Source organism: Pseudophryne corroboree, chromosome 7 (assembly GCF_028390025.1).
Source record: "Pseudophryne corroboree isolate aPseCor3 chromosome 7, aPseCor3.hap2, whole genome shotgun sequence".
Taxonomy (NCBI): domain Eukaryota; kingdom Metazoa; phylum Chordata; class Amphibia; order Anura; family Myobatrachidae; genus Pseudophryne; species Pseudophryne corroboree.
Window position 1 is genome coordinate 198336637 of NC_086450.1, and position 22484 is coordinate 198359120.

At 46.6% G+C, this 22484-nt stretch overlaps 1 protein-coding gene across 1 annotated transcript in view; it reads left to right on the top strand.

Annotated features, from left to right (window-relative positions):
- The first annotated feature begins 357 nt into the window (after positions 1-357).
- TNS1 (tensin 1) overlaps positions 358-22484 on the top strand; it is a 937838-nt gene continuing 915711 nt past the window's right edge. Inside the window, exon 1 of the mRNA XM_063933939.1 lies at positions 358-442. Coding sequence (XP_063790009.1) covers positions 431-442 — 12 coding nt within the window. The 5' untranslated portion in view covers positions 358-430. The remainder of the gene's footprint in view (positions 443-22484) is intronic.

Sequence of the window (22484 nt, forward strand, 5' to 3'; positions counted from 1 at the left end):
CTTTTTTAAAGTAATAGATGGGTAATAATACATTTTTCTGAGAAATTTAAATGTGGATACTAGTTAGCAGCACTATCAGGTTAAATACACAGAGGACCTGTTATATTTCTCAGTTAATAATCAACTGTACATTCCAGTGTAAATGCTGGAAATTGGAATGTTGTCACATAGCACAGAAAAGGCGACTGGCCTCAAGCCTGCTGGGGACCTTGACCGGGAGTTAATGTGGATGCATGTGTAGCACTCCTGCCAGGGATAAGAGTGTTAATCCGGAGTGGCGGAGGAATGAGGGTGCAGGCTGTCACTCCGTAGGTCTGGCTCATTGCGCGAGACTTGTGACTGTTGCTTCAGCTGTCAGATGTGGAAATGTCACATGAAAATGTCACCTTCCAAGAGACTGCACTGATGGGGGAGGATTTGGAATGACGTGATGATTGAGAAGGTAAGTAGTGGTGACAGGGTCTGGGGGAGATGCCAGAAGCTGACTCATTGCTTGGGTTGGCTGAATGGGGGGAGATGCAGTTACCTTGCTGGCTTAAGGATTTAAAGTAAATAATTTAAACCTTTTTGTAATAACGATTTGCCCAGGACCGAGCAGTACTACATTCTTGCGGTTTATTTAGGCCAAACTCTCACCAATCTGGTATATTTGTTTTACGCGTGCAAAGTGTTTTAATGTCTATTCTATTTGGCACTCACTGTAATTATTTTAAGATATGTTATGTAAAATTCACATCTGATCTGAGGGATTTTAGGCACAGCTCAGTGTTAGTGACTAAAATGTAAGAGATTTAGAAAGGCAATAATGTTACAATACATTCAAAAGCATTGAAAACCCACCGCTTAGTAAAAATACAATTTAGATGCTTCCATTGTGCTGGAGCTGCCACTGGCAGGGGCCAAAATGGACTGCAGACAAATACAGCCAAACCTACAGCAGGGGGGCAGAGCCAAGCCTGAGCGGCACAAGAATAGAGCAGGAGATTGTAGGGCGTGGGAGGAGGGGCCTTGCGCCAGAGAGGAGAATACAAGTATTTATTATTTATTTAATCATACATGTTTTATACAGTGCACATACATTCCACAACGCTTAACAAATCCTACAAATAGATCCTAAAAATCCTGTGCCTAAATGATAAATGCAAAATGAACCACATCCCAACTTAAGCAGGCAACCAATATATAGACTGAGAGGAGCAGCAGTAAAAGAAGGTTTCGCACGGAAAATTAATCTAGCCACAATTAGTTTGTATTATCTTGTGAGTGTTATATGTTCTGGAAATAATTTTTACATGTATGTCACAGGATCTGGATACTGATTTAATGTGTGGCGCTAAAATCAGTTCTGAGACAAGGATGACATTAAGGCAGCAGGCTTGGGGGTAGTGTTGATTGTTGTGTTGTCTGGTACCTGTAGTTAACTTTCGTTTCCTGGTGGGAATATTATTACTTCTGATATTAACATATCCTATAAATCATATACATAAATAAACATACCCTACATATTAAAAGCCTAACGCTGCTCCTCACATCTATGGGAGGAATTCAAGTGTTTTGCGTGCCAGCGGCTACTAGATGGAGCCCGATAGAGCAATTGAAGTGTTGCTCCATTCTGGCGCGCAAAGTCGCCAGGCTGACATTACTGTTATGTTGTCCCGTCATAACTAGTTATTATATATTCATCTGAAGATCTTTAGAGTACGTACAAAACTCAACATTCAGAGCCTTATTTGGAGTTCAACATAAAGATGCCCAATTATCAAATAAAAAAAATGACAATTTTTTTTTTCACATCTGTCATGATTTACATGGCGCTTCTCATATGCAATTTTTAAAGCTATTGTATAGATGGGAGGCAGCCAAGTTGCCGGATACCGACACCGGATTCCCGACAACTGGTGAAATATCGGCGGTTGCAATCCTGACCTCTACCTGGAAACCACAGGGGAATATAACCCTGTGGCAACAAGGGACCTTGGGCCTAATTCAGATCTGATCACTGGGCGTTGTGTTTTGCTGCCCTGCAATCAGATAGTCGCCGCCTATTGGGGGAGGGGAAAATGCTGTGCAAGTGAGCGATCGCTTCGTTAACAGAGCTGCACAAAAATCAGTTTGTGCGGTCTCTGCGCAGCCCAGGACTTACTCTGCCGTTTCGACTGAATCCTCATGATCGGGACCGGAGCTGACGTCAGACACCCTCCCTCAAAACGCCTGAGCAAGCCTGCGTTTCTCCGGACACTCCCGGAAAACGCTCAGTTGCCATCCACAAACGGTCTCTTCCTGTCAGTCTCCTTGCGAACGCCCATGTGACTGGATCCTTTGCACCATCCCATCGCAGGGCGCCGATCCCTGTAGCAGCTGTCCGTCACGCGGCGCAGTGGGGCTCAGACGCATTTGCAGTTCGGATCTGATCGCACGCTGTGAGAAAACGCACTGCAGCGATCAGATCTGAATTACTCCCCTAATTCAATGCGAGTGCTGCGAGCCCATGAGGTGACAGGCTGCACTCACCGTCTATATTCTGGCTGTTGGGATCCCGGTGTTGGTCTCCTGACCGCCGGATACCGACATCCAGGATATCATACTGAATCCGTATAGATGTGTACAAAAAATAAATATGACACTCCTCTTCACATACTCCAAAATGTACACACAGTCCACATAGGTGCAAAATGTACATCTCATAAGTAATGTTTTTTAAGATCTACGTAATTTAAAGAGACATCTTAAAGATTCATGCTTACATTCATCTGGTCTTACTGTACTCCACTTCCATATTAATGCCCCTAATCTGTCCCTCTAAAGGTGAGGGGCTACAAATGCAGGCAACATGCAATTATAAAAGCGGGTGTTAGTTGTGCACATATGCAGTATGCAGTGCCACAATTCTGCACCAAGACGTATCTTTACGTGGCTGAAATTCACTTACATACACCTGTAATTCAGGCTCTCGGTATGCGGCCCTTTTTTTGTTTTGTATCGCATTATTTCCTCTCACACACATACTCTTGGTCATTATTCATGTATGATACTTCTCTAAAAATACAATAGCTGTGGGCAGTGGTCTGGATGCAAAGACTGTGAATCAGTGCCGTAACTAGACATTTTAGCGCTGTGTGCAAGAAAAATCACAGGGTAAGTGCGCACCGAAGGCGCACACCAAAAATATAGTGGCATGGCTTCATGCGAAAGGGGCGTGGACACAAAACAATACCAATACATATTACGCTGTACAGAAGTCTCCATTATTTAAGTTACACCACACAGTTGCGTCACTTACACACATTACACCAGGTAGAACTCCATTTTTCACATTACTCCAGGTAGAGTCCCCTTTTAAACATTACGGCAGCAGAGTCCCTTTTTAAACATTATGACAGGCAGAGACTCCTTTTTACACATTACAGCAGCAGAGTCACCCTTTTTACACATTACGGCAAACAGTCCCCTTTTTTCCACATTATGGCAGCACAGTCACCTTTTTAAACATTACGGCAGGCAGAGACATCTTTTTACAAATTACGGCAGCACAGTCACCCTTTTTACACATCATGGCAGCACAGTCACACTTTTTACACATTACGGCAGCACAGTCCCCTTTTTACACATTATGGCAGCACAGTCACCCTTTTTACATATTATGGCAGCAGAGTCCCCTTTTTACACATTACGGCAGACAGTACCCCTTTTTACACATTACGGCAGCACAGTCACCTTTTTTCCACAGTATGGCAGCACAGTCAGCCTTTTTACACATTATGGCAGCAGTCACCCTTTTTACACATTAGGCAGGCATAGTCGTAGCCCCCCCCCTTTTTTTTTTTTACACATTAGGCAGGCAGAGTATATGGGATCAGCAATTACCCTGTGCCCCAGGCCTCACCTTCCTTCTTGTAGTAGTGTGTGATAAGCGGTACCACAGGCAGACCCAGAGCGCTGGAGGAGCAGCAACAGTAGCAGCCGCCTTTCCCTCCACCCCCAACTCCGGCTCCAAGCTCATCCCAGGACCGGGTCTTCTCCTCCTGTCACAACAATGGCAGCGCAGGCTTTAAATCCGGCATTGCTGTGGAGAGATCACGTGACCGTGGCTGCAGCCGCCAGTCGCGCTCAGATAGCAGCTGCAGCTAGAGTCACGAAAAACACTAGACCACCAGGGCTATCCGAGGAGCGGAGAGGAGACTTTATATTGCAACGGAGCAGCTGCTGGGGTTGGCGCAGCGGCATGGCACCCTGCTCCGTATGTCACTGCCACACTCCCAGGGTAGGAGGGCCAATCGGGGACAAGGCACGTCTGATGCGCTCCTATCACAAGTGCGCTGTGTGCAAAGCACACAGTGCACACACCTGGTTACAGCACTGCTGTGAATATCTTCATTGCACTCAAGGGGGGTAATGCGCGTCCGACAGAGCAATCAGGGCCATAACTAGGGGGGTGCTAAGGGGGCATGCGCCCCGGGTGCAAGATTTGAGGGGGTGCCAAGATGTTACAGAGGAACAGGGTTTTTTTGTTTTTTTTACCGGCAGTGCTGTGCTGCTCCAGTGAGGCAGCAGACAGCACCCTTGGCTACATCTCTGACCCACCCGTCTGCCCACAGCTGGCTCCAATGCTGTATGGGTGAGCTCCAGTGCCTGGGATCTCTCCTATGCCGGCTACTGTCTTAAACTCTCTTCTTTGCCATGCAGTGCTGCGACTAGCGTGCGGTGCACTGTACAAGCTATAGAAGCGCACTGTGCTCTCAGTTAGCAGTATCAAGCTCCACTTTGCCTCCCAGATGGGGGATTTGGTGTAGCTTATAGGGAGATGTAGTGTAGTGATGTAGTGTACCATATAGGGTATGTAGTATAGTAATGTATTGCAGTATATAGGGGCTTTTAGTGCACTGATGTGGTGTAGCATATAAGGGGATGTAGTGTAGTGATGTAGTGTAGTTGATAGGGGAATGTAGTGCAGTGACGAAGTGTTAAGATACAGTGCAATGTATGGGGGGACACAGTGGAGCATGTAGTTAAACACGCTGGCGGGCCATGTGATGCATACTGTAGGGCATTTGAGGCACATAGGGGAATATTGTATCCCTTTTTTAAAATTTACTGGTAATCTGACGTTTTAGTCTGACAGAGTTTGTTTTACTGTTTTTTGTTTGCTTGGTTTTTTTTTTGTGTGTTTTTTTTTGGGGGGGGGGGCACGCACACATATTGCCTTGCCCCAGGTGACGAAAATCCTAGTTTCGGCCCTGGAGCAATTCAGTTGTTTTACTGGGCCTGACTGCATTACTTATCTTGTTTGATGGGCCCAAACGCACCAGGTTCAGACCCATGAAGCGTGCACAGTCCTGTCTAGCGCACCCAAACAGCTGACTTTTTGCTGATTTCTGCTCACCACCTCAGGAGACTGCTAGCAGAAATCATGCAGGAAGTTACCTGTGTCCAAAGGAACAAAAGTATTCTTGAGCAGGCAATGAATCAGCAGATGTAGTTCCCCATAGACGTTTCTATAATGGGTGCAGTGTATGCGGTGCAGTGTATGCGGTGCACACAGGCACCCTGGGAAGGTAGGGGGGCACAAACCACACACTGTAGCCATATAGTATACTTTCCCCTCCGGAGTCCCACGGCTGCCGCAGACATTTCCGAGTGATTTGCGCATGCACACTGGAGATGTCCCCGGGAACAAGGCACAGGCGTCATGTTCCCGGAGACCTGCGTATGTTATTAAAATGCCCCTGCAGCTCCCCAATATGACTCATGTAAATTTGGCAAATATAAATGTGTGTAGGCTACTAGACAAAACCAAACAACAGAGTCCTAAACCCACTTATTACTAGAGATGTGCGGCGGACACTTTTCGTGTTTTGGTTCTAATTCCCCGCCCGTGTTTTAGTTTTGGATTGTTTTTGCCAAAACCACCCTTTCGTGTTTTAGTTTTGGATCTGGATGATTTTTGAAAAAAACATAGAAACGGCTAAAATCATAGAATGTGGGGGGTCAGTTTGATCCTACGGTATTATTAACCTCAATAATATTCATTTCCACTCATTTCCAGGCTATTCTGAACACCTCACAATATTGTTTTAAGGCCAAAAGGTTGCACCAAGGTGGCTGTATGAATAAGCTACTGTAAGTGACACAAGTGTGCGGCACAAACACCTGGCCCATCTAGGAGTGGCACTGCAGTGTTAGACAGGATGGCACTTTAAAAAACGAGTCCCCAAAAAGCACATGATGCAAATTAGAAAAAGAAGTGCACCGAGGTAGCTGTATGACTAAACTAAGCGACACAAGTGTGCGGCACAAACACTTGGTCCATCTAGTAGTGGCACTGCAGTGGCAGTCAGGAGGGCAGATATATAAAAAAAAGGCAGGGCAGGACACTTTGGGAGAGGAGAAAATACTCCTGTAGCATTGTTTAGTAAGCTGGCCGGCTCACATCCAACTCATCACCCCAGTGTTAAGGGGGAACAGAACGGACTCCACACAGCAGCCTGAAAATACAGGCAAGGCTACAAGCGAAAGGAGCAGCTGTGAGAGGTAATTGGTGCTTTTGCATGGTGCACCTAAAAGAACTGTTTATGCACTAACCAGCAGTTAGATTGGTGCATGCGCTTAATGTGCCGGAAAGAATTGCTTTCTACTAACACGCTATAACATCTATGCATGTGCTTGGCAATGGCATGCGTAAAGAACTGCCTAATACCTTTTGATTTGATTGGTACACTTGCATGCTGTACCCAAAAGAACTGTGCTGGATATATCCGCAGTGGGACTTTAATTTGCATATTACAGCTGATTATTTGCCTCCAGAGAGGATAGATGGATACTTCTGTAATTATAATCTAAAATTAGAGCTTTATTGTAGCAAATAGAGTGCTGGAATTGGCAGCTCCATAAAGTGGTTAAGTGATATTGTTTTTTCTTATACTGTGAAATATAATATATATTTTTTAAATAATACTGGCCGGTATTTAAATGTGATATTGTAATTTTTTGTGTTTTATTTTTATAAAAGGTTATCAAAGTAAGAAGCTCTGTCTCATACTTTCTTTTTTTCTGCTTTCAAATCTGGGGCAATTGGAACTTAATCCCAGAGACTAGCTGCTAATTACTTTGAGGATGGTGGCGCCAGGTGTATATTTTTTGTAGGTACTGTAGCTGTATGACTAAGCTAAGCCATACCTCCCAACTGTCCCGATTTTCGCGGGACAGTCCCTTGTTTTTGGGACTAACTCGCTGTCCCACCCGCGGGTTGCAGTGTCCTGCGGTGGGGGAAGGGGCAGTTGTGAGGCTCCTGCACTCGCTGCTCTGCTAAGCAGAGCAGCAGTGAATAGACACTGTGCGCATAGCGTCTATTCAGTGGAGACAGGAGGAGAGGGGGCATGCCAGCAGCTCACGGAGCGCTGGGCATGCCCCCTCACTGACGAAAATGGGGCGTGGCTCGCGAGCGCGGATCCTCCTGTGAATCCAAGCCCCCTTTTCATAGGCCACACCCCCTTCTACGAGCGTGCGTCCCTCTTTCATAAAGAGGAAAGTTGGGAGGTATGGCTAAGCGACACAAACAATTGGCCCATCAGGGAGTGGCACTGCAGTGGCAGACAGGAGGGCAGATATAAAAAAAAGGCCCAAAACAGCACATCATACAAAGATGTGAGAGGTGCAATGCATACTTACCTACTTTGTGGCTGCTCCCTCTGGGAGGGAGCAGCCAGGTCACACAAGAGGGGGCGTGGAGGAGGCGGTACGGGGGCTTGGTGATGAGTTTGCATCATCATAGCCACGCCCCTCCTCTGTAATGCCCACAATATCGGTATTGCAGGGCAGGGGGCGGGGCTACGATGATGCGATCGCATCATCGCCCCGCCCCTTTTTTCTGTTTAACGGGCTGAAAGTGGCGGGGGGCGTGGGGAGCAGCGGGAGGAGAGCGTGGTGCGGCGGCGGGGGGCAAGCGGGATGCGGGAGACTTGCCCCCTTCCCCGGGGGCCGGGAGTGCCACCCTAATTTCGGGAGCCTCCCGGCCTTTCCGGGAGAGTGGGCAAGTATGGTGCAATGAGGTAGCTGTATGACTATGCTAAGCGACACAAACAATTGGCCCATCTAGGAGTGGCATTGCAGTGTCAGACAGGATGGCACTTAAAAAAAAATAGTACCCAAACAGCACATCATGCCAAGAAGTAAAAGAGGGCAATGAGGTAGCTGTATGATTAAGCAAAGCGACACAAGCATGCGGCACAAACACCTGGCCCATCTAGGGTTGGCACTGCAGTCCCACTGCACTAATGGCGGATACCGGACACACATCTAACACCAGCATAGTTGTTATGGCTTCAGTAATCCGCTTTGCAACAGGGTGTGTGTATATGTATGTATATATATATATATATATATATATATATATATATATATATAGCAGTACCACTGGATATATACGGCAGGATCACTGGAATTATATGGCAGGATCACTGGACTGGACGTACACGCCAGTGCCACTGTAATTATACGGAAGGATCACTGGACTGAACTTATACGCCAGTACCACTGTAATTATATGGCAGGATCACTGGACTTATACGGCAGGATCACTGGATTTATACGGCAGTACCACTGGACATATACGGCAGTACCGCTGGACACATACGGCAGTACCGCTGGACTGGACTTATACGCCAGTACCACTGTAATTATACGGAAGGATCACTGGACTTATACGGCAGGGTCACTGGAATTATCCGGCAGGATCACTGGACTTATACATTAGTACCACTGGACATATACGGTAGAGATGAGCGGGTTCGGTTTCTCTGAATCCGAACCCGCCCGAACTTCATGTTTTTTTACATGGGTCCGAGCGACTCGGATCTTCCCGCCTTGCTCGGTTAACCCGAGCGCGCCCGAACGTCATCATCACGCTGTCGGATTCTCGCGAGGCTCGGATTCTATCGCGAGACTCGGATTCTATATAAGGAGCCGCGCGTCGCGGCCATTTTCACACGTGCATTGAGATTGATAGGGAGAGGACGTGGCTGGCGTCCTCTCCATTTAGATTATAAGAGAGAGAGATTTACTGGAGCTTAGGACTAGGAGGAGTACTGTAGAAGTGTAGAGAGTGCAGAGAGTTTACTAGTGAGTGACCACCAGACAGTGCAGTTTATTTAATATATCCATTCTCTGCCTGAAAAAAGCGATACACACAGTGACTCAGTCACATACCATATCTGTGTGCACTGCTCAGGCTCAGCCCAGTGTGCTGCATCATCTATATATATTATATATCTGTCTGACTGCTCAGCTCACACAGCTTATAATTGTGGGGGAGACTGGGGAGCACTGCAGTGCCAGTTATAGGTTATAGCAGGAGCCAGGAGTACATAATATTATATAGTGAGTGACCACCAGACAGTGCAGTTTATTTAATATATCCGTTCTCTGCCTGAAAAAAGCGATACACACAGTGACTCAGTCACATACCATATCTGTGTGCACTGCTCAGGCTCAGCCCAGTGTGCTGCATCATCTATATATATTATATATCTGTCTGACTGCTCAGCTCACACAGCTTATAATTGTGGGGGAGACTGGGGAGCACTGCAGTGCCAGTTATAGGTTATAGCAGGAGCCAGGAGTACATAATATTATATTAAAATTAAACAGTGCACACTTTTGCTGCAGGAGTGCCACTGCCAGTGTGACTGACCAGTGACCTGACCACACTGACCACCAGTATAGTTAGTAGTATACTTATATTGTGATTGCCTGAAAAAGTTAAACACACGTCGTGTGACTTCACTTGTGTGTTGTTGTTTTTTTTATTCTATAAAAATAAAACTCATTCTGCTGACAGACAGTGTCCAGCAGGTCCGTCATTATATAATATATAATATATACCTGTCCGGCTGCAGTAGTGATATATATATATTTTTTATATCATTTATCATCCAGTCGCAGCAGACACAGTACGGTAGTTCACGGCTGTGGCTACCTCTGTGTCTGCACTCGGCAGGCAGTCCGTCCATAATTGTATACCACCTAACCGTGGTTTTTTTTTCTTCTTTATACATACATACTACTACGACATCTCTTTATCAACCAGTCTATATTAGCAGCAGACACAGTACAGTACGGTAGTTCACGGCTGTGGCTACCTCTGTGTCTGCACTCGGCAGGCAGTCCGTCCATAATTGTATACCACCTAACCGTGGTTTTTTTTTCTTTCTTCTTTATACATACATAGTTACATAGACATCTCTTTATCAACCAGTCTATATTAGCAGCAGACACAGTACAGTACGGTAGTTCACGGCTGTGGCTACCTCTGTGTCTGCACTCGGCAGGCAGTCCGTCCATAATTGTATACCACCTAACCGTGGTTTTTTTTTCTTTCTTCTTTATACATACATAGTTACATAGACATCTCTTTATCAACCAGTCTATATTAGCAGCAGACACAGTACAGTACGGTAGTTCACGGCTGTGGCTACCTCTGTGTCTGCACTCGGCAGGCAGTCCGTCCATAATTGTATACCACCTAACCGTGGTTTTTTTTTCTTTCTTCTTTATACATACATAGTTACATAGACATCTCTTTATCAACCAGTCTATATTAGCAGCAGACACAGTACAGTACGGTAGTTCACGGCTGTGGCTACCTCTGTGTCTGCACTCGGCAGGCAGTCCGTCCATAATTGTATACCACCTAACCGTGGTTTTTTTTTCTTTCTTCTTTATACATACATAGTTACATAGACATCTCTTTATCAACCAGTCTATATTAGCAGCAGACACAGTACAGTACGGTAGTTCACGGCTGTGGCTACCTCTGTGTCTGCACTCGGCAGGCAGTCCGTCCATAATTGTATACCACCTAACCGTGGTTTTTTTTTCTTTCTTCTTTATACATACATACTACTACGACATCTCTTTATCAACCAGTCTATATTATTAGCAGCAGACACAGTACAGTACGGTAGTTCACGGCTGTGGCTACCTCTGTGTCTGCACTCGGCAGGCAGTCCGTCCATAATTGTATACCACCTAACCGTGGTTTTTTTTTCTTTCTTCTTTATACATACATAGTTACATAGACATCTCTTTATCAACCAGTCTATATTAGCAGCAGACACAGTACAGTACGGTAGTTCACGGCTGTGGCTACCTCTGTGTCTGCACTCGGCAGGCAGTCCATAATTGTATACTAGTATCCATCTCCATTGTTTACCTGAGGTGCCTTTTAGTTGTGCCTATTAAAATATGGAGAACAAAAATGTTGAGGTTCCAAAATTAGGGAAAGATCAAGATCCACTTCCACCTCGTGCTGAAGCTGCTGCCACTAGTCATGGCCGAGACGATGAAATGCCAGCAACGTCGTCTGCCAAGGCCGATGCCCAATGTCATAGTACAGAGCATGTCAAATCCAAAACACCAAATATCAGTAAAAAAAGGACTCCAAAACCTAAAATAAAATTGTCGGAGGAGAAGCGTAAACTTGCCAATATGCCATTTACCACACGGAGTGGCAAGGAACGGCTGAGGCCCTGGCCTATGTTCATGGCTAGTGGTTCAGCTTCACATGAGGATGGAAGCACTCAGCCTCTCGCTAGAAAACTGAAAAGACTCAAGCTGGCAAAAGCACCGCAAAGAACTGTGCGTTCTTCGAAATCCCAAATCCACAAGGAGAGTCCAATTGTGTCGGTTGCGATGCCTGACCTTCCCAACACTGGACGTGAAGAGCATGCGCCTTCCACCATTTGCACGCCCCCTGCAAGTGCTGGAAGGAGCACCCGCAGTCCAGTTCCTGATAGTCAGATTGAAGATGAAGATGTTGAAGTACACCAGGATGAGGAGGATATGGGTGTTGCTGGCGCTGGGGAGGAAATTGACCAGGAGGATTCTGATGGTGAGGTGGTTTGTTTAAGTCAGGCACCCGGGGAGACACCTGTTGTCCGTGGGAGGAATATGGCCGTTGACATGCCTGGTGAAAATACCAAAAAAATCAGCTCTTCGGTGTGGAGGTATTTCAACAGAAAAGCGGACAACAGGTGTCAAGCCGTGTGTTGCCTTTGTCAAGCTGTAATAAGTAGGGGTAAGGACGTTAACCACCTCGGAACATCCTCCCTTATACGTCACCTGCAGCGCATTCATAATAAGTCAGTGACAAGTTCAAAAACTTTGGGCGACAGCGGAAGCAGTCCACTGACCAGTAAATCCCTTCCTCTTGTAACCAAGCTCACGCAAACCACCCCACCAACTCCCTCAGTGTCAATTTCCTCCTTCCCCAGGAATGCCAATAGTCCTGCAGGCCATGTCACTGGCAATTCTGACGAGTCCTCTCCTGCCTGGGATTCCTCCGATGCATCCTTGCGTGTAACGCCTACTGCTGCTGGCGCTGCTGTTGTTGCTGCTGGGAGTCGATGGTCATCCCAGAGGGGAAGTCGTAAGCCCACTTGTACTACTTCCAGTAAGCAATTGACTGTCCAACAGTCCTTTGCGAGGAAGATGAAATATCACAGCAGTCATCCTGCTGCAAAGCGGATAACTGAGGCCTTGACAACTATGTTGGTGTTAGACGTGCGTCCGGTATCCGCCGTTAGTTCACAGGGAACTAGACAATTTATTGAGGCAGTGTGCCCCCGTTACCAAATACCATCTAGGTTCCACTTCTCTAGGCAGGCGATACCGAGAATGTACACGGACGTCAGAAAAAGACTCACCAGTGTCCTAAAAAATGCAGTTGAACCCAATGTCCACTTAACCACGGACATGTGGACAAGTGGAGCAGGGCAGGGTCAGGACTATATGACTGTGACAGCCCACTGGGTAGATGTATGGACTCCCGCCGCAAGAACAGCAGCGGCGGCACCAGTAGCAGCATCTCGCAAACGCCAACTCTTTCCTAGGCAGGCTACGCTTTGTATCACCGCTTTCCAGAATACGCACACAGCTGAAAACCTCTTACGGCAACTGAGGAAGATCATCGCGGAATGGCTTATCCCAATTGGACTCTCCTGTGGATTTGTGGCATCGGACAACGCCAGCAATATTGTGTGTGCATTAAATATGGGCAAATTCCAGCACGTCCCATGTTTTGCACATACCTTGAATTTGGTGGTGCAGAATTTTTTAAAAAACGACAGGGGCGTGCAAGAGATGCTGTCGGTGGCCAGAAGAATTGCGGGACACTTTCGGCGTACAGGCACCACGTACAGAAGACTGGAGCACCACCAAAAACTACTGAACCTGCCCTGCCATCATCTGAAGCAAGAAGTGGTAACGAGGTGGAATTCAACCCTCTATATGCTTCAGAGGTTGGAGGAGCAGCAAAAGGCCATTCAAGCCTATACAATTGAGCACGATATAGTAGGTGGAATGCACCTGTCTCAAGCGCAGTGGAGAATGATTTCAACGTTGTGCAAGGTTCTGATGCCCTTTGAACTTGCCACACGTGAAGTCAGTTCAGACACTGCCAGCCTGAGTCAGGTCATTCCCCTCATCAGGCTTTTGCAGAAGAAGCTGGAGACATTGAAGGAGGAGCTAACACGGAGCGATTCCGCTAGGCATGTGGGACTTGTGGATGGAGCCCTTAATTCGCTTAACAAGGATTCACGGGTGGTCAATCTGTTGAAATCAGAGCACTACATTTTGGCCACCGTGCTCGATCCTAGATTTAAAGCCTACCTTGGATCTCTCTTTCCGGCAGACACAAGTCTGCTGGGGTTGAAAGACCTGCTGGTGACAAAATTGTCAAGTCAAGCGGAACGCGACCTGTCAACATCTCCTCCTTCACATTCTCCCGCAACTGGGGGTGCGAGGAAAAGGCTCAGAATTCCGAGCCCACCCGCTGGCGGTGATGCAGGGCAGTCTGGAGCGACTGCTGATGCTGACATCTGGTCCGGACTGAAGGACCTGACAACGATTACGGACATGTCGTCTACTGTCACTGCATATGATTCTCTCAACATTGATAGAATGGTGGAGGATTATATGAGTGACCGCATCCAAGTAGGCACGTCACACAGTCCGTACTTATACTGGCAGGAAAAAGAGGCAATTTGGAGGCCCTTGCACAAACTGGCTTTATTCTACCTAAGTTGCCCTCCCACAAGTGTGTACTCCGAAAGAGTGTTTAGTGCCGCCGCTCACCTTGTCAGCAATCGGCGTACGAGGTTACATCCAGAAAATGTGGAGAAGATGATGTTCATTAAAATGAATTATAATCAATTCCTCCGCGGAGACATTGACCAGCAGCAATTGCCTCCACAAAGTACACAGGGAGCTGAGATGGTGGATTCCAGTGGGGACGAATTGATAATCTGTGAGGAGGGGGATGTACACGGTGATATATCGGAGGGTGATGATGAGGTGGACATCTTGCCTCTGTAGAGCCAGTTTGTGCAAGGAGAGATTAATTGCTTCTTTTTTGGGGGGGGTCCAAACCAACCCGTCATATCAGTCACAGTCGTGTGGCAGACCCTGTCACTGAAATGATGGGTTGGTTAAAGTGTGCATGTCCTGTTTTGTTTATACAACATAAGGGTGGGTGGGAGGGCCCAAGGACAATTCCATCTTGCACCTCTTTTTTCTTTTCTTTTTCTTTGCATCATGTGCTGATTGGGGAGGGTTTTTTGGAAGGGACATCCTGCGTGACACTGCAGTGCCACTCCTAAATGGGCCCGGTGTTTGTGTCGGCCACTAGGGTCGCTAATCTTACTCACACAGTCAGCTACCTCATTGCGCCTCTTTTTTTCTTTGCGTCATGTGCTGTTTGGGGAGGGTTTTTTGGAAGGGACATCCTGCGTGACACTGCAGTGCCACTCCTAGATGGGCCCGGTGTTTGTGTCGGCCACTAGGGTCGCTAATCTTACTCACACAGCTACCTCATTGCGCCTCTTTTTTTCTTTGCATCATGTGCTGTTTGGGGAGGGTTTTTTGGAAGGGCCATCCTGCGTGACACTGCAGTGCCACTCCTAGATGGGCCCGGTGTTTGTGTCGGCCACTAGGGTCGCTAATCTTACTCACACAGCTACCTCATTGCGCCTCTTTTTTTCTTTGCGTCATGTGCTGTTTGGGGAGGGTTTTTTGGAAGGGACATCCTGCGTGACACTGCAGTGCCACTCCTAGATGGGCCCGGTGTTTGTGTCGGCCACTAGGGTCGCTTATCTTACTCACACAGCGACCTCGGTGCAAATTTTAGGACTAAAAATAATATTGTGAGGTGTGAGGTATTCAGAATAGACTGAAAATGATTGTAAATTATGGTTTTTGAGGTTAATAATACTTTGGGATCAAAATGACCCCCAAATTCTATGATTTAAGCTGTTTTTTAGTGTTTTTTGAAAAAAACACCCGAATCCAAAACACACCCGAATCCGACAAAAAAAATTCGGTGAGGTTTTGCCAAAACGCGTTCGAACCCAAAACACGGCCGCGGAACCGAACCCAAAACCAAAACACAAAACCCAAAAAATTTCAGGCGCTCATCTCTAATATACGGCAGTACCGCTGGACATATATGGCAGTACAGCTGAACTGGACTTATACGCCAGTACCACTGTAATTATACGGCAGAATCACTGGACTTATATGGCAGGATCACTGGAATTATGCGGCAATACCGCTGGACATATACGGCAGTATCAATGGACATATACGGCAGGATCACTGGACATATACGGCAGTATCACTTGATGGACTTATACGCCAGTACCACTGTAATTATACGGCAGGATCACTGGACTTATATGGCAGGATCACCGGAATTATACAGCAGGATCACTGGATTTATACGGCAGTACCACTGGACATATACGGCAGACCAGCAGCACAGGCACACCACCACTGGACTGATGCAGGACAACACAGCACCACTGCAATAGACTGGACTTATACACCAGCACTGGACATATGGCAGCAGTGGACACCACCACTGTGACTGGACTGATGCAGCACAACACACCATCACTGGACCGATGCAGCACAACACAGCACCACTGGACTGGACTTATACAGCAGCACTGGACATATGGCAGCAGAGGACACGACCACTGTGACTGGACTGATGCAGCACAAACACCACCACTGGACTGATGCAGAACATCACAGCACCACTGGACTGGACTTATACAGCAGCACTGGACATATGGCAGCAGAAGACACCACCACTGTGACTGGACTGATGCAGCACAACACACCATCACTGGACCAATGCAGCACAACACAGCACCACTGGACTGGACTTATACAGCAGCATTGGACATATGGCAGCAGAGGACACCACCACCACTGTGACTGGACTGATGCAGCACAAGACACCACCACTGGACTGATGCAGTACATCACAGCACCACTGGACTGGACTTATACAGCAGCACTGGACATATGGCAGCAGAAGACACAACCACTGTGACTGGACAGATGTAGCACACGACACAGACACTGAGGACGGAGACACGTCCTCTCTCTACACTCTTCAATGCCGGAGTGAAAATGGCGACAACGTGCGGCTGTTTATATGGATTCCAAACCCCGCGAGAATCCGACAGCGGGAGGATGACGTTTTGCCTTGTCTTGGTTTCCGAGTCAGGCGGGAAAACCCGAGCCTGACTCGGATCCGGGCTCGTGGCGGGAAGTCCGGTAGGGTTCGGTTTTCTGAGAACTCAACCCGCTCATTTCTACTTATTACCTATAGTCACAATGAGCGCAAGCCTCAGTACAGATATGGCCTGTACTTTCACAGTGAACATTCCTATGAAAATTGGTTCAGCCTACAGAATGTCAGCCTCCACTTAGCATACTTCTAAATTGTATTTTCTTGTGCTGATAGTGATGGGGTTAACCTCTGACTAAATAAACAGACTTGGTTCCAGAGTGCATGAGTCTGCTGGGCCCCTGTTTAGGATGAGCCACAACATGCATTAAACTTTTACAAGCGCAGAGCTAACAATTAACAAGGTGTTGCTGAGGAAAGCAGAGCCATGTTTTCAGCCACAGGGAAACCTAGTGTAGTTTACAAACCCGTTGTTCAATTCACTTGGAATGTAGCAGAGATCTCTCCACTGGATTCTGTACCAAAGGATATTCCTCAGCCCCTAATCAAGAAATCTCAGCAGACTGATGGGATTCTCTTCCAGGTATTTAACAAAACTATTATGAAAAAATATTATTCTTAGTTTTTTATTTGCTTGGAGACTTAGGTGCAAATTCAATTGCCGGGAAGAGTGTGAATAGCCGTTGCTGCTGCGTTTAAACACTGGCAACGGCAGCCCTTCTCACACCCTTTGCCTCGGATGGCTGAATGCACGATTAGGAAAAAAATGCTTGAGGGGTATGGAACATCTTTCTGTGAGTTCCCGCTGCCATAAAGTGCGACGGCTGACATACAAATTCAGCCAGGCGAAATCCTTTGCCGATAATTGAATTCCCCCCAATGGTCTAATTAAAGAGTTAATCTAGCTAAGTATTTTGCCTAGAAAGAAAAATTTTTTTGCCACATGGGACAGTATATAAAATTCCCAAATATGAATTAGAGGCGTGAGAGGCAGAACTCTGTATGAAAATAGAGCTGACGAAGAGTCCAAATTGCCATCTTGCATCCTTCGCCCACCTGGCGCATCTCATTTAATTCAAAAGTGCTCATTACCATATGGGACGGCGAACACTTTTATGCAAGATCGGCTGCCACAAAGCTCGGCTAATGCTGCACTGATTTGGCCAAGTGGATGTCTTCCCATAATCAAGCCCAGTTGCATATAGCCAAACACTGCTCAGGGCCATTGTTTTCTATGTATCTGGTGCAGAGAAGGAGGAGTAACATGTGAAAAGTACCTGGACCTATCCAGGGGTGTAGGCTGCCAAAAAGGTGCAGCCTTTTGACATATAGTTAAATGGTTAAATGCTACAATCTGTCTCGTAACTAAGTGTTATTTTGCATCAGTCACAATAGCATCACATGTCTGAGTCGACAGACTAAAAAGTCAGGCTGATTAGACTGTAGGTGCATGTTGTTTACTTGGATCTATAAAAGGATCTGCATATGCCCAAGCCTGTCATTGTGTTATTGAAGAATCACAGTGCTGTACAGCTGTACAGTACTTAGCCCAGGAGAGTGATACCTTCTCATATTAACTGCTGTCTCTCTTCTATCACCTGTATCCTGTTATCTTCAGTAAAACCTACTCTGGTTTGGACATACCTCCCAACTGTCCCGATTTTCGCGGGACAGTCCTGTTTTTTGGTGGACTGTCCTGCTGTTCCACCCGCGGGCTGCAGTGTCCTGCGGTGATTGGGGTAGTTGGGAGGCTCCTGTCATCGCTGCCCTGCTTAGCAGAGTAGCGTTGAATAGACGCTGGAGACAGAGGGAGAGTGGGCATGCTAGCAGCTCACAGAGCGCTGAGCATGCCTCCTCAGTGACAAAAAGGGGGGCGTGGCTCATGATCACGGCACTATTACACAGTCCACGCCCCATTTCCAGGAGCGGGCGCGCTGTTGTCCCAATCACTGTTTTAGAAATGTTGGGAGGTATGTTTGCAGTCAATATGTGGACTAACCTCCTTGCTCACAGCTGCTATGCACCTAACAACATGAAAGCAATTATCAATACAGCCACACTCCAAAAATGGCCTGAAAAGGCCACCCTTCAGCAGGTGGCGCAGCATGTAAGTAGGGCTCCAGTGTTCACAAAGGAGTGTGATCTTTTCCCCTCAATAGTACTGGGGCTCTTCGAATACCATTGCAGCCCTGGTGGTGACTGCCATTCAGCAGTCACAGCTAAAATCAAGGCCCACACGCTAGCACTGATATTCCTTCCTTTAGCACCCGCTGCTATAAAGCACTGCCCTCTAATGTACATCCAGACAGCAGTGGCAGTAGAATTCAGTGATGCATTATGCAAAGTTTCACACACAACAGGATGAAAAACCTGTGGTTCACACTCTGCACTGGTAACTTAATCACTCAGCAGTGAATTGATAGAAAATAAAAATAATTTAAGTAAAATATGCATTCAAAAAACACTTGATTGAATATACAAAAATGTAGTGACACAACCAGCCAATAGACAAAGCTTGTTGGCTGGTTCACATATTTATTTTTGTACAAGGCTAAAAGGAAGGAGGGAGGGTGCTCAGGGACTAAAAAGGACTATAATTATGGCTTTGAGCAGTGCATGGGTAGAAGCGTTCTCCATACAAAAATGTATTTGTTAAAAACAATGGCTAAATACAACCAGCCAGTAGAAGAAGATTGCGTTTGGTGACTGTCGCAGCTCAGTCTCAAAGTCAGTAAGTTTAATGCCATTACTGATAATAAAATGAACTGAAAGGAAAGGTGATTGTGCCTGACCTTGACTGTGATGGATATTCTAAAGCATCGTACACACGGGGGAGATGCGTGCTGAGCGATCTAGCACAGACCACTCAGCACACATCTGTCCCCCCGCTCAGCACTCAGCATGATGTGTACTGAGCGAGGAGGAGGGGGGGGGGGGGTCATTCACTTCACAGAGCAGTGATGTGAGCGATCTACTAGATTTGGCATGCATGCATGCCAAATCTAGAGTCAGCGATAGTGACGAGCAGGGCCGCGCATCGCTATCGCCATGAGCATACAGATGGAGAGGTCCATGCTTAATTTCTAAACAGCTGTTTGCGAAATGCGCGCATCGGCATCTCTTTCCACTCCAATGCCCTTGCATTAACTATCTTATTTGTTATCTGTTATGTACCCTGGGGGTTGGATCACTGCATGGCAAGCACGGTAATACCCGTTAATCGGACAAATGCTGATTAAATATATGCCATTGCAGTGTATTCACCCTCACAATCTATAGCCAAAAGTGCCTTTAGTATCATCTATTTATTGTGTGCTCATTAGGGATTGATATATCACTGCATGGCAAGCACAGTAATACCCGTTAATCGGACAAATGCTGATTAAATATATGCCATTGCAGTGTATTCACCCTCACAATCTATAGCTACAAATGCCTTTAGTATCATTCATTCATTGTGTGCTTACCAAGGTCTAACATATTACTGCACGGCAAGTACGGGATTACCCGTTAATGGGACAAATGCTGATTAATCATTTGCCGGTGCAGTATAGGTACTCTCGCAATTTATAGCCAAAAGTGCCCGTGATATCATCTATTTATTCCGTACTCATAAGGGGTTGATATATCACTGCGTAGCAAATACGGGATCACCCGTTAATCAGACAAATACAGACTAATTATATGTTACTGCAGCGCAGTCACCATAGGCGTGCGCACGGGGGGTGCCTGGTGCGCACAGGCACCCCCTAATGGCCGGCACCCCCCGCACGTCTCGCGCCTGTGATCCGTTGTGCTGCTGATGTGAAGCCGCCAGCGGCTCTGCAGTCGCACATCTGAGCAGAGCCGCCTGCGGCAGCGCCGGAGCGGGTGCACTGCGGGCTGCGGCGCGGGCACTGTAGTCAGCGTATGTATGATAGCCCCTAAGAAATATGGCGGCCGCTCCGGGAGGAGGGCTGCTGCGCATGCCCGGCTGCAGCAGCTCCTCCTCCCATGGTCCTTTGCGGAGTCAGTGAGACTCCAGGCACTGCGCCACCACTGAGCCACCACTGAGCCCGGACCCTGCTACCCTCCACCACAAAATGCAGGGGCAGACCAGCGCATGATGACGGCTATTTTTGATAAAAGTAAGGCAGCTTACATGTATTCAAAAGTGTCTGTGTGTGTGTGTGTGTGTGTGTGTGTGTGTGTATATTATATATATACACACTCAGTGTGTGTGTGTGTGTGTATATATATATATATATATATATATATATATTTATATTTATGTATAGATGCTAAGTGGATGGTGGCACTTACAGCACTTTAAAGCATGCTGTGTTCCTCTGCTGAGTTGTCAACATTTCAATTTATTCAATACATTTTCGTCAGGACAATAATTTTCATTATGAATAAATTGAAACGTTGACAACTCATTCTTTAAAGTCCTGCAAGTGCCGCCATCCATTTAGCATCTATTGTTTCTACCAGAGGGCAGCAAGGCCAGTTGTGAATAGGGAGGCCAATCCCGAGATTGGGAGTGGGATCTGCGGGATCCCGGCCCAAAAACACCAGGGTTTGAATCCTGGAATTAGCGCTTCCAATCATGGGATTATACTGCGTATGCGCAGTTCCCTGCTCCACTTCCCCCAGCAGCTTCTTTTCCGAGTGTGTGTAACCCTTTTTTTTTAATATATATGTGTATACTAGCCCATTAGGCGGTGCTAGACACGCCCAGTAGGTGGTGCTAGGCACGCCCAGTAGGCGGTGCTAGGCACGCCACTCCAGTCGTGCACCCCCTAATAAAATGTGCTGCGCACGCCTATGGCAGTCACCCCGATAGTTATAGCAATCAGTGCCATAAATAATATTCAAGTACTCTGTGTCCGCTAGGGGCTACTACACCACTACACGGTCAACACGGGAATACCCGTTACGTGGATAAATGCCCATTAACTGAAACACCGTATAGTGCGGTCGTCCTTGCAGCAAATGGTTATACGTTCCATCCGTACTAAGGATACTGTGTGTAGGAGGGATTGATGTACCGGTATAACTACTACGGGAATACTCGTTACAGTACAAACGTTGATCACATTTAACTTGATGGTTAATCAGTGGGTTTAACTAGCTGCATGATAAGCTGGCTTATATATTCACTCCCACTGTCAGTCATCCTCCGACAATTCAGGATAAAAGATGTGTCTCTGCACACTAGTTAATCACAGTGTATATACTGTTTTTGTGTACCAAATAAATGGAGGATCGGGCGCTTCCAGGTGCTGTGTTTCTAATGCTGCTGCTATAACGTATGGGGGAAGTTACACCCCAACCATAAAGTTGAAAACACACAAAAGCAAGAATAGCAGCGCTAGTAGAAATGTTTGTAAACGATAAAAAATTAACAAGAAGGATTGAGTGATAATTAATATGACAATTTAATATATAATTAATGAATAAAAATGTCGGCCTTTTAGAATAAAAGTGGATAGGAATCCACACGCTTTTACAAACAGTTAAGATCAATACATATGGGTCAAAACATAATGACTGTCTATCACATTAGCATCCGTTCCTAATTTGTAACCTGGACATTTTTAGCAGATGGAGACAGACTGACGGCGCAGTCACACCAATGCACTTTACCCGAGTACCGTTAGAGGTGCAGTCCCTTTGAGAATGTCTCTGATGTTTTTTGCTCAGAAATCAACCAGATTGGGAATCCTCATTTAGCACGGTGTCCTCTTTGTCAGGATAGGGTAGATGGTGCTCCTTAGTAGTGGAAAGATTGCCTCAATCGAACTGCAGGTGGCAAAGTCCAGTGTTTGGTCCGGATGTGATGCGGCAGTCAAACTGGCGTGATGAATGACCCAAGTAGCCTCCTCCTTACGCGTTTCACTGCTAGGCACTGCAGCTTTATCAAACCTTTGATAAAGCTGCAGTGCCTAGCAGTGAAACGCTATCTACCCTA